Source organism: Podarcis gaigeae, assembly GCF_964106915.1.
Source record: "Podarcis gaigeae genome assembly, chromosome: 13".
Taxonomy (NCBI): domain Eukaryota; kingdom Metazoa; phylum Chordata; class Lepidosauria; order Squamata; family Lacertidae; genus Podarcis; species Podarcis gaigeae.
Genome location: NC_139689.1, coordinates 21800756 through 21812772, shown reverse-complemented (window position 1 = coordinate 21812772; position 12017 = coordinate 21800756). Strand labels below are relative to the sequence as shown.

General features: G+C 47.0%; 1 protein-coding gene across 1 annotated transcript; it reads left to right on the top strand.

The window, feature by feature from the left end:
• The first annotated feature begins 48 nt into the window (after nt 1-48).
• On the top strand, nt 49-11852 carry LOC310829526 (protein tipD-like). Its single transcript, XM_083708099.1, has 11 exons — nt 49-67; nt 530-675; nt 2723-2807; nt 3867-4002; nt 5894-6083; nt 6564-6672; nt 8354-8385; nt 8570-8669; nt 9540-9605; nt 9871-9963; nt 10898-11852. Exons 2-11 carry the CDS (start codon nt 548-550, stop codon nt 11018-11020), a joined length of 1062 nt encoding a protein of 353 aa, XP_083564225.1. The 5' UTR covers nt 49-67; nt 530-547; the 3' UTR covers nt 11021-11852.
• Nucleotides 11853-12017: the final 165 nt, after the last annotated feature.

Here is a 12017-nt window from a genome sequence, read left to right as displayed (position 1 = left end):
TCTTCCTTCTCCCTCATTGGTTGCTAGGAGCCGCTGCAGAACCCGAGAGAGAGGAAGAGAGAGGCTGGTGCCGGGATGAGGGGCAGCTGGGTTGGGGGGCAGCTGGGAACCTGGGGCATGAGGACGATGGGGCGGGGGGTAATCTGCATAGCGGGAGAATGGCTGGTGGGGATGGAGGGCCTGCAGAAGGCGGACAGGCAGTGGGAGAGATGCGGGGAAAGGATGAACGACAGGGGGCGGCAGGGAATGCTAAGGAGGGAGGAAGCTGCCTTGCACTTTGTCAGGCTATATGTCCATCTAGCCCAGCATTGTCAACTCTGACTGGCAGTGCCTCTCCAAATTCTCAGGCAAAGGCCTCTCCCGTCGCCAGCAACCAGTCTTCTTAAAACTGGCGAGGCCAGGGATTTAACCGGGGTCTTTCTGTACACCAAAGCACTGAGCTTTGCTCCTCAGAATGTTGGAAAGGGGTCCAGAAGACTGGAATCTCAAAAACAGAGTCTCTAACAGAGTATCTTTCCTCCCCTTAAAGACCCACACCCCCTGGGCAATGCAGCCTACACGCCGGGGCCGCATGTCCATAGCAGGACCAAGCATTCTTAACCCCACCACCAACACTCAAGACAACCTCACAAGCAGCCCCTCCATCTCCGGGGATCTCCGGCTGCTCCATACAATGTAGGTAACCAGGGGGGCAATGGGTGTGAATTAGGGGTGGAGGGGAAATTCAATTCGCATCAAAGGCAGAGTCTATCAAACCCACACTTTCTGAAATAATACGGAAACTGAAAGATAGCCTTCGAAATTCAGTTATCCTGATTTGGCAAATACTGTTTGTCAAAATCCACACATTAGGTTAAAGTGTGCATAAAAATGAGTCTATTGGTGAAAACAACATTTAAATGAATTCTGTTAGGATAATTTGGTTGCAAAAAATGTGCACAGTAGTCAAATCTGCACGGAAAAAATGGGTTTATTAAGAGAAATTTGCACTAAAATGCTGAAGAATTTTCCTGAGGAGAACCCCAGCAGAGATTTAAAATCACAAAATATGCAGCAAGGTCAAGCTGTTTGACCTTTAAAACATGTCATTGTTAGTTCCAAAATTTCCCTCTTCTCTCAGAAGAGAAAAAAGACCACACGTTTGATAAATTAAAAATTGTTTACTTACAAACTCTCTAAAGGTCAGATTCAGCTGCACAGGCAGTAAAACCTGCCTTAGTCACAGTAGTGAAAGTTCTTAAATTATTGGTATAGGAACTCAAGAGAAGCTTATTAGAGCTATGAGCCTAAGCTGGAACAAACAGCTTAGCCTCTTCACAAACCAAGTTCATCAGGTGGATTGAAGGGGAATATAGGCTTGATTACAGAGTCCTTCCCAAGCCAAGGTGAGCTAAGCCTGGCAGGACAGCTTGCTTTGTGGTTTTAACCCCTTCGTGCATTAATTAGACTTAAGTATGTTGGTTATCTTACAAAATTGGCAGGCCTTTTCCTCCCTAGATGCTATGTACCCCTCTCACCTCAAAACTCACCCAGACCACCTGCATTTTTCAAAATGCTGGTGATTACATTTACAGCCTTTCATGGCTGAGGTCTGGGATATCTCTTAAGGACTGCCTTCTTCCCGCAAATGAACCTGCCCACACTTCTAGTGTTGATTCCAGTTTTTGGAGGCCTCTTAGAAAAGGCATTCTCTCTGAGTCTGTCTCAGGAGATGCTAACATGGTGCCCTCCAGATGTGGTAGACCTACAACTCCCTATCAGTCCCAGGCAGAGCGGCCAAGAGCTAGGGATGATGGGAGTTGTAGTCCCACAACACCTGGAACACATGGCATTGGCTATGCCTGGTTCACCTGCTCACTGAAACACTTTAGTGGGCTCTTGTCAGGGTGCCCTCTGCTGGGATGTGGGCTATCTTCAGAAGCCCAGCCATGCTAGCCTCTGATGATGGCTTTGCTTTCACCATCTCCCACCATATCAGAAGCGAGATTGTTGGTGACATGCGGCAGCCTTCTCTTCTGCGGCATCTAGAGTTGCACACACACTGTGCATTTAAAGCCTATATAAATCACATTCCTCCCACCCCATCCAAAGAATTATGGGAACTGTAGTTTGTTAAGCATGCAGGGAATTATAGTTCTGTGGCGGCAAATTACACTGCCCATAAATATTGAGGGTGGGTTGGTGAAGTGTGCTTTAAATATACAGTGTGTATGCAGCCTCGCTTGTGGAGCTTCTTTCCCTTGAAGAATTGAATAAAAAAATAAAAAAATCTGTGGGCTTTTTGAAAAGCTGTCAAACCCCGATGTCTTCATCAGGCCTTTGCTTTGATCAAGTCGCCTTCATCTGTTTTATTTGATGGGGTGGCTTTCAGCTGCACTGTGACTGCGTCATTTGATCTTGTTTTATTGTGGATTGTATGCTTTCATTATTTATAACTTCATTTGTTATACATGAAGGCCAATAGGTGAAAAATAAAGGCCTATAGCAGCCTTCCCCATCCTGGTGCCCTCTAATTATTTTAGACTACAATTCCTATCAACTGATGGGAGTTGTAAGTCAAAGTCTCCAGAGGGCATTCAGGTTGGCCTATGGGCCTATACGAAGACCTATAGTTTTTTTGTTTTTTGTTTAAAAGACAGCCTAGAAATTCTAGTGCAAAAATGACTAACAGACTAAATAAATAAATACAAATAATCTGGGCATATATTCCCTTCCTCAACAGAGATTGTGGAGATCAGCTTCTTTGCTGCCAGTTCAATAATGAAGGGACACGGGTTGCAGCAGGAATACGCACTGGTACCATTAAGGTCAGTCTCATGGGTTATTACAGTCCAGACAAAATATTGACGACGGCTGGATTTGGCCCTTGAGCTGCTGGCTCACCAACCTTGATCTATATTATGAGCTGCACCGCGTTCTGTTTCCACTGCAAAAGACCGTGCTCCATGAAGATGTCCATCTCATAAGCTGGGTTGGCTTTTGTCCCATTCTCTAAAGGATGCAGAGCTGGTTCCAGGATTGGAGGGCCTTCGGACATGACACCCTAACTGGACATCCTCTCACACACAAACACAATCTAGAAGAGTCAGGACATGCAAAATGTGAATTCTCTTAGGCTACATTTGATCTTCTTGAATAATCTTTGCAAAGTGGGGAGCCAAGTGCTCTCTGCTCATCTTGGGATCTTGCAGATGCCCAGTTCTGCCACCATCTGAAGGCAGCCCTGATGTGCTAGTCCACTCCCTGGGGTTCATACTCTGGGCTGAGCTCTACACAAATGGTGTATCGCAGCACATGCTGTGCAGAGATCTTGGAGTGCCATCTTCTGAAGACTCCGATTTTTGTTCCATGAGAATAGTTATTTTTAATGTGTGGTACACATAGAGATGAATGGGACGCAGGTGGCACTGTGGGTTAAACCACAGAGCCTAGGACTTGCCGATCAAAAGGTTGGCGGTTCGAATCCCCATGATGGGGTGAGCTCCCGTTGCTCGGTCCTTGCTCCTGCCAACCTAGCAGTTCGAAAGCACATCAAAGTGCAAGTAGATAAATAGGTACCACTCCGGCGGGAAGGTAAACGGTGTTTCCGTGTGCTGCTCTGGTTTGCCAGAAGCGGCTTAGTCATGCTGGCCACATGACCTGGAAGCTGTATGCTGGCTCCCTCGGCCAATAAAGCAAGATGAGCACCGCAACCCCAGAGTCGTCCATGACTGGACCTAATGATCAGGGGTCCCTTTACCTTTACACATAGAGATGGGGAGGCAAATTGATTCGATTTTCATGATCTTTTGCATGGTGTGTTCATGTGTTGTGTTCTGCCCACCTCTTTGCGTTCCTGACAGCCTCTTTCCCCTCCTCTGATTAAGGTTTTATCTGTCCACGATGGGTCACTTCATCAAGTTCTTGCTGACAGCGAGACTGTAGCCCTTGGGTTACCCGTCACCTCCCTGCACTTTATGCCTCGTGGGCCTGCTCACAACGGGGATGTCTTGCTTGCCACCTGTGAGTAACACCTTTCCTTTGACCTTTGACCAGAGACGAGGCAACCCTGGACTTCAGCCTTAATGACACCCAGGACCAGGTGCATGACACATGTGCTATTGAACTGATGGCACAGTGACTGTCAGAGTGGTGTCAAATTCAAGATGTGTATCCATAGACAATTGCCAAAGACAACTAATACAGCCACATTTGACTTCAGATGTCAAAAAAAAAAAAAAAAGAGGGCTCCGGTAAAAAGGATTTTTAAAAAAACCTTTTTTATTAAGTTTTACATTGCAAATTTTAATTTAAACATCAACATTTAGGATTCCCTGAATCCTTTGACTCTCCTCCACCCTTTCATCGTTTCCATTATCGGTAAAAAATATTTTTAAAAGAAAAGTCAAGAACAAAATATCTCTTCTTAAAGTTTGTGAGTTATTCACTGGCCACTCTGGGAAACAGGATACAGTCAAACCTCACTTCTCGAATAGCTCCGTTTTGGAACGTTTCAGGTCCCAAACGCTGAAAACCCAGAAGTAAGTGTTCTGGTTTTCAAAGTTTTTTGGGAGCTGAGTGTCTGATGATGCAGTTTCAGCTTGAGTGCAGGAATCTCCTGCAACCAATCAGAAGCCGCTCCTCGGTTGTCAAACATTTTGGAAGCTGAACGGGCTTCTGGAACGGATTATGTTCGACAGCCAAGGTTTGTCTCTACAGTGGTACCTCAGGTTACAAACTTAATTTGTTCCGGAGGTCTGTTCTTAACCCGAAACCATTCTTCATCTGAGGCGTGCTTTCGCTAATGGGGCCTCCTGCTGCCACTGCACTGCTGCCATGCAATTTCCGTTCTCATCTTGGGGCAAAGTTCGCAACCCGAGGTAACTACTTCCAGGTTAGTGGAGTTTGTAGCCCAAAGTGTTTGTAACCTGAGGTACCACTGTACTAGATAATAAAGGCCTTTGGTCATATCCAGCAGTGCTGTTCTTATGTCAGCATTATGTGCAACGCAAATAATGGGTGTAGAAATGGGTACAGAATCTTTTCTCTCTCTTTTAAAGCCAATATTCTAGCCCCTGTGGTGAAAGTGTGTGGGAAATGACTTGTCAAAAACTCCAAAGAGGTGTCAAATAACATTCCCAATGGTTGGAATTGGAACATCATTGTTTTTGTTTCTCTCACAACTAGCAAAATATTGATTAATGATTAAAGTAGCAAAATAAGGAAAATAAATTATACAAAACTGATACAGGTCTCAAAATCCAGGTTTTCCTGCTGCAGATTCTTTCATGTTTAGTTATTTTTAAGGTGTGGTACACATAGAGATGGGAAAGTAATTTGATTCAGTTTACATTTACCGGTACCTAATTCATGCTTTCTGAATTCACAATTTGTACCTCTCCAAATTTTGTAGCATAGTGCTTTAGCTAAATAATGTGCCCCAAAATGCATATGCTAGAGTAAAATGGGCATAAAGGAACATACAAAAGTGCACTATATTATGGAAAACTGATTTGTAAACATTTGCACATTAGGCAAAATTACATACAAAAATGTGTAGGAGAAATTTGAGCTAAAATAATGATGAATTTCCATGATGATTTAAAAAAACTCAAGGTTGGAAGAATGAAAAACAGAGAGAAACCAAAATGGACTGATTCACCTATCCATAAGTACACACAACCCTGAATACTATTAAACCCTCTTGTCACATACAGTACTTCCAACTGGGTTTTCTCCAAAATCTGTCAGCTTCCTCAATGGTGAATGTGGATTTCTGCAAGCTGATTCAAGTCAGAAAAATGTGTTCAGAATTCCGTTCTGTTCCTGCCTATGCCCCATGGAAATATTTGTCTCAGAAGCCTACCTTTCATGTCGTAATAAATCCTTTGGCCACTCACTCTCTCCGTCACAGATTCCGGTGGGAAAGTGAAACTGTGGCATGTTCCCTCCCGCACCTGCGTGAGAACCATAACGGAGGACCGCCAGACAATGATCGCTTCTTTCAACCCTTCTGGCTCCAAGTTCATCACAGGGGGAGCAGGACCCGGGATTTACATGTATGATGCTCAGACCTGGGCGAAAATCCAGACTTTTAGCCCAAGGTATGCTGGACGCGGGTGGCACTGTGGGTTAAACCACAGAGCCTAGGACTTGCTGATCAGAAGGTCGGCGGTTCGAATCCCCGCAACGGGGTGAGCTCCCGTTGCTCGGTCTCTGCTCCTGCCAACCTAGCAGTGCGAAAGCACGTCAAGTGCAAGTAGATAAATAGGTACCGCTCTGGTGGGAAGGTAAACGGCGTTTCTGTGCGCTGCTCTGGAAGCGACTTAGTCATGCTGGTCACATGACCTGGAAGCAGTACGCCGGCTCCCTCAGCCAATAAAGCGAGATGAGCGCCGCAACCCCAGAGTTGGTCACGACTGGACTTAATGGTCAGGGATACCTTTACCTTTACCTTTATGCTGGTAGTAGGACACCGGGCAGTACTAATAGGGGGAATAGTACATGCAGTGCACTGGATTTAGTAGGGTGTGTGTTTTGGCTGGCTTTTGGTTTCCTAAGCAGCAACTCTTTTCTTCCTCCAGCTATTCCCCCACTGTGATGGATGGGCACACATCCCGGGTCTATGCCCTGACCTTCTTCCCGGATAACGATGAACGATTTATCTCTGGAGGATGGGATGACACAGTGCAGGTGATGGGGTCTGTGATGTGGGAAGTAGAAGGCTTGGGTGAGGTGAGGGGCAAAAAGGAGTGTTGGTGGGGCTGAATTACTGGGGAATGTGCAATGTGAGTATACAGGTCCAGCTCCAGAGGGGGTTGGGTCAAGTAATTGTTAAGGCCACAGGAAGCTCAAAGGCATCTTGGGAAAATCCTCTGCTTGCATTCTCTACACGTACACCTCTTCCAGATTAGGGATGCCCAAGTCTCCACCTCTAGCCCTGGCAAAAAAATCCTGAAACTGGCACCATATTTTAGGGCACACTCTCAATTTGTTGGGGGCACAGCTCCAAATTCCAGCAGGACGTTAGCATCTCCCAGAATCCTTTGCAATGTGCAGGAGTTCTGCAGCAAATCAATGGCTCCCAAGTCCTGACTGTTTTCTTTGAAGGCCACAGCACTGCGTTCTTTGAAGGCCAGTGTGAGATGGCCACCTCAGGCAACAGGTGTTGTGGGGTTGGAAGGAAAATGTTTGGAGGACAGAGCTGTATTTGTCATTTGGTCTGGCCTGTGCCCTCTAAGCTAACTGGCTGTCCCATTACCGGTGTGATTCAACCACCAGTCTAGTCAATATCTGTACATGGAAGGGGCGCCATATTGTCCTTTTGCCTCAGGTGGCAGAATATCTTGGCTTGGTCATGCTATAAGAAGGAAGTTTAGACGCCACTGGCCTTCCTCCCTTGCAGCGGAGGCTGGTCCATTAGGGGAAATGGGACACTCTCAAGCTCCCGTACTTTTCTGTGTATATCACACCCCCATGTATAAGACACCCCCTGTTTTGGGGGACTAAAAATACAGTGGTACCTCGGGTTACAGACGCTTCAGGTTACAGACTCCTCTAACCCAGAAATAGTACCTCGGGTTAAGAACTTTGCTTCAAGATGAGAACAGAAATCATGCAGCGGCAGCGCGGCAGCAGCAGGAGGCCCCATTAGCTAAAGTGGTGCTTCAGGATAAGAACAGTTTCAGGTTAAGAACAGACCTCCGGAATGAATTAAGTTCTTAACCAGTGGTACCACTGTACAGAAAATGGGGGAGGAGAGCTCAGAGTTGTTGAGCTTTTTTTAGGGGAGGATTACCAAAAACCACGCACCCACCTGACCTATGCTAACACTCGTGCAACTGCCTCCTAATATCTGTCCCCTCAGCGGCAGAAACAATCAACAACCAATCGATACCGCCCCTTGCTGAGGCCACCAATAACATGCTGCTGACAATCTCCGGCTCGTGACATCAACCAATCCCACGTCCCCACTTTGCACTATCCATGCATAAGACGACTCCCTATTTTAATCATACAGTATATATTTTTGTAAAAAAAACATAGTCTTATACATGGGAAAGTACGGTAATTCTGCCCTTAGGCAGCGCCCCACCTGTCAGCCTTCCTGCTTACAGCCAGCCCATTGGGTGACCCTGCGTGTCAACTGCCTCCTCCTCAGTCTCCATGCTCAGCAAGGAAGAGAAGGATGGAGCAAAGCAAACAATAGTTGGCTCTGGCGCCACCTACTGTTGGACTCCCTGTCTTTTGCCCTATCAACGGGCACCAGCAACCCCTGCTTCTCTGTCAGCTTAGGCAAAAGGGAAATGTTATCAGGCAGATGCTGGAGGGAGAACCCCACCTAACCTCAGTTCTCTGGCTTCTGTCCCCTCAGTTCTGGAGCATGCAGTCATCACATTCCTTACGGTACGCCTGCGCAGCCATCCCCTACTTCCCCCACTGCCCTTCCCCTTCTCACCCTCAATCTTCTCTCGCCCTCCCCACCCACCTTCCTGCTTTTTTTTTTTTATCTCCTCAGCCTTTAATGATTCTTCCCCTCTCTTCTTGCTCTCGCCTCCTCCTCCGCACCCTTGCTCCACCTTTGCCACAGGCGCATCTCTGGGCCTCACGTCTGTGGTGATGCCGTCTCGATAGACAAAACCGGGACACATATCCTGACAGGCTCCTGGAGGAGGAACAACACCTTGCAGGTGAGAACTGGAGGAAGAGGTGCTTCGGAGGTGGCTATATTTTTCCCTGTTGGAGCGAGGAGGGTCCATGGTTCAGTGGCAGAGCATTCGCTTTGCATGCAGAAGGTCCCAGGTTCAATCCCCAGCCCCTCCAGGTACGGCTGGGAAACCGCTGCCACTCACTGTTAAGCTAGATGGACCAATGGTCTCCTTTGGGATAAGGAGCTTCCTAAGCAGTTTGAAGGGGGGAAGATTGATTTATATTTAGGGCAAGTGAAGAAAGGATTAAATATTCTACCTCAGGGTTCTCTTTCCCCAAAACTCAGCCCCCTCAAGTTCGCTAATAATTAAAAACTAAGTCAAATCCCACAGGGGGTGTAAAGGTAAAGGTAAAAGGACCCCTGACCATTAGGTCCAGTCATGGCCGACTCTGGGGTTGTGGTGCTCATCTCGCTTTATTGGCCGAGGGAGCCGGCGTACAGCTTCCGGGTCATGTGGCCAGCATGACTAAGCCGCTTCTGGCGAACCAGAGCAGCGCATGGAAGCGCCGTTTACCTTCCCACTGGAGCGGTACCTATTTACCTACTTGCACTTTGATGTGCTTTCGAACTGCTAGGTTGGCAGGAGCAGGGACCGAGCAACAGGAGCTCACCCCTTTGTGGGGATTCGAACCGCCAACCTTCTGATCGGCAAGTCCTAGGCTCTGTGGTTTAACCCACAGCACCACCCGCGTCCCTACAGGGGGTGTAATTTGACTTTAATTAGAGGTAGTGAGAGATACATTGCTAAAAATAAACTGTGCATGTGTAAATAATGTATGTGTCTTTTAAAAATGTCGATTTTTTTAAAAAAAGGGGATTTAACACAAATACTACTTTTTACTTCAACCAGATTTGGGAAGCTGAAAGTGGCTCCAAGATCTTGGACATCCCAGAAGACTTCCGGGGCCACTCGCAGGTTGAAGACCCTTTTCTGACCCCATTCCTCCCAACCCTTCCTTTGGGCTAAGCATCTTGTGTGTTCTCCAGGCCTGGCTCCTCATCACCCAAAGAGATCTGGTCATAAAATGTACTAGATTCCTGAGAGGGTCCCCTTTCCCATCTTCTAGTGAGGTGCTAGTGAGATACTAGTCCTTCCTGGCAGTATGGCAGGGTGGGACTCAAAATGTTCCCCTTTCTTCATTCTGTCCTTCTGCCTGATTCTCTTCTTCCTCCTTCCCCAGATTTACACCTGCCACTTCCTTGGTGTTGACCATATTGTAGCTGGTGGGAGCCGGAATAACTTATGTCGGCTCATTGACAGGAGAATCCTCATGGTATGGTGGCTTAGCTGGGGTCGCTTGTGGGAAACAGCTGTGGCTCAGGGGGGGAGCAGAGGCATTGTGTGGTGAAGCCCCAAGTTCATTACCCTCTGGCGTCTCAAGATCAAGGAAACTGGCATTGTGGGTGATGGGAAAGGTCTATGCCTGAGATCTTGGAGATCTCTGCTGTTAATCAGAGAAGACAGTACTGGGTTAGATGGTCAAATGGTGTAGCCCCATCAAAGATGGTCCAGAAGTTCTTAAACTGTAGTCTGTGGACCAGTGGTGGTCCGCAAGCTCCATCCAGCTGATTTGCTGATAGTTTCTGGAACAACCAAAAGTATCTGTATTCGGACCTGCTCTTGTTGTTTTTTCTGACATGGAAGTTGAGGCCCTTTTGATTGACCAGGGTTAATCAAACAGGTCAACAAGACACTGATTTAATGCCTGTGGTTTTTTTTATAATATAATCATCAATATAATGTTGATGGTGTTGGCACTGAAGCAAGCAAAAATAAGTGTCCCACTGAGGTTTCCAGCCATTTTCAGGTGGTCTACTGAGGGTAAGGTTACCAGACTTTCCGGGGACAGTCCCCAGATTTACAAATCAGTCCCCATACAAAATCCATTGAAGTTGAAAAGTGTCCCTGGATTCATTGAAAAAAATCTGGTAACCTTTACTGAGGAGGCAGTGTTTTGAGAAGCGCCAGTGGAGGGTACATTTCTGAATACAAGTTTGGGGACCTGCAAATTGTAAGCATCTGCCTGGCCTCTATTGGAAACAGGAGGCTGGTCTAGATGCTCCTATGTTCTCAGGTTGCATGACTCAGTGATAGTTGGTTTTAGGAAGGAGGTGGAAAGGGTTGGTGGGATGCAGGAAGAATAAATCTGGGGAGTACATAGCCTTCTGCCTTCTCTGATGTGTTGTTTTCTCTTGCTTTGCTGCCAGAGCACAGGGGTACTGAATGACCTGCCTGGAGGTGTCTACAGTACTCATGTCAGCCCCCGTGGGGTCCTAGCTGCTACTTCCAACAATTATTTGTACCTCGCACAGACTCCACAGAGACCTTGAGCCCTCCCCTTTCAGACGGCTCGGCTTGAAACTCTCACTACAGAATGATGTCACCAACACCTTCCCATCATGCTCTGCTTCAAATGATTGTTGAAACCTTCCCATCATGCTCTGCTGTTTAAGGACATGCTGACACACCCGGCTATCCTCTGATAATTCTCTGCTCTTGTGGACAAACAAAATCATGGTCTGCCGCTGGAGACTGGATGTGGCCATCCCAGCATGCTCTGCTTGCATCAGCAGCTTCTCATCATGCTCTTCTGCTGGTGATGAATGCCCACCATGCTTGTAACCGTTTCATCAAGCTTTGCTTCTATGTATGCCTTCCTGGTTTGATCCAATGCCAAGCTCACCATGCAGTTTCGTCTTCCGTGGACCATGTACTAGCAACCAGTCTTTGCTCCTAGGGAATTATGACCAACCTCATCATTTCCCAAGACTGCAGTTACTTTCCCATCATCCTCTGCAGCAGCTGTGACTAATCCCATCATCCTCTGCTGCTGAGGGCTGTGGTCTCATTGGCTGCTGCTGTCATGCAGTTCATGGGCTTGTTCCCAGAACTCTCTGGGGCTTGAAACATTTCCCATAATCCTGTATTGTAAAGAATCATGACAACCTAACAAAAGAAGCCAATCACTCTTTGGGACCATAACCACCTTCCCAACAGACGCAGAGATGGGTAGCCCTTCGTGTTTCTGCATTGATTTGACATCCCTGCTCAGGGGTTAAAAATGAAAGTACATTTCTTTCTCTCTCTCTCTTTTCCCCACATCCCAGTTTGGCTACCCTAAAACACTGCCTTGGTGCCAAATTAAACCATCATGGCTGGGTCTCTGTGTGTGTCCAGGACTCCTGGGTTCTTTGGGAGAAGAATGGGATCTGGGCCATACAGGAGTGGGGGAGATGGGAGTTAAGACTGCTGGGTTCTCTGAAAGAGGCCAAGATTTCACCCACAAAATTATTTTCCCCAATGATGTATGCGAAAATGTAATAAAGA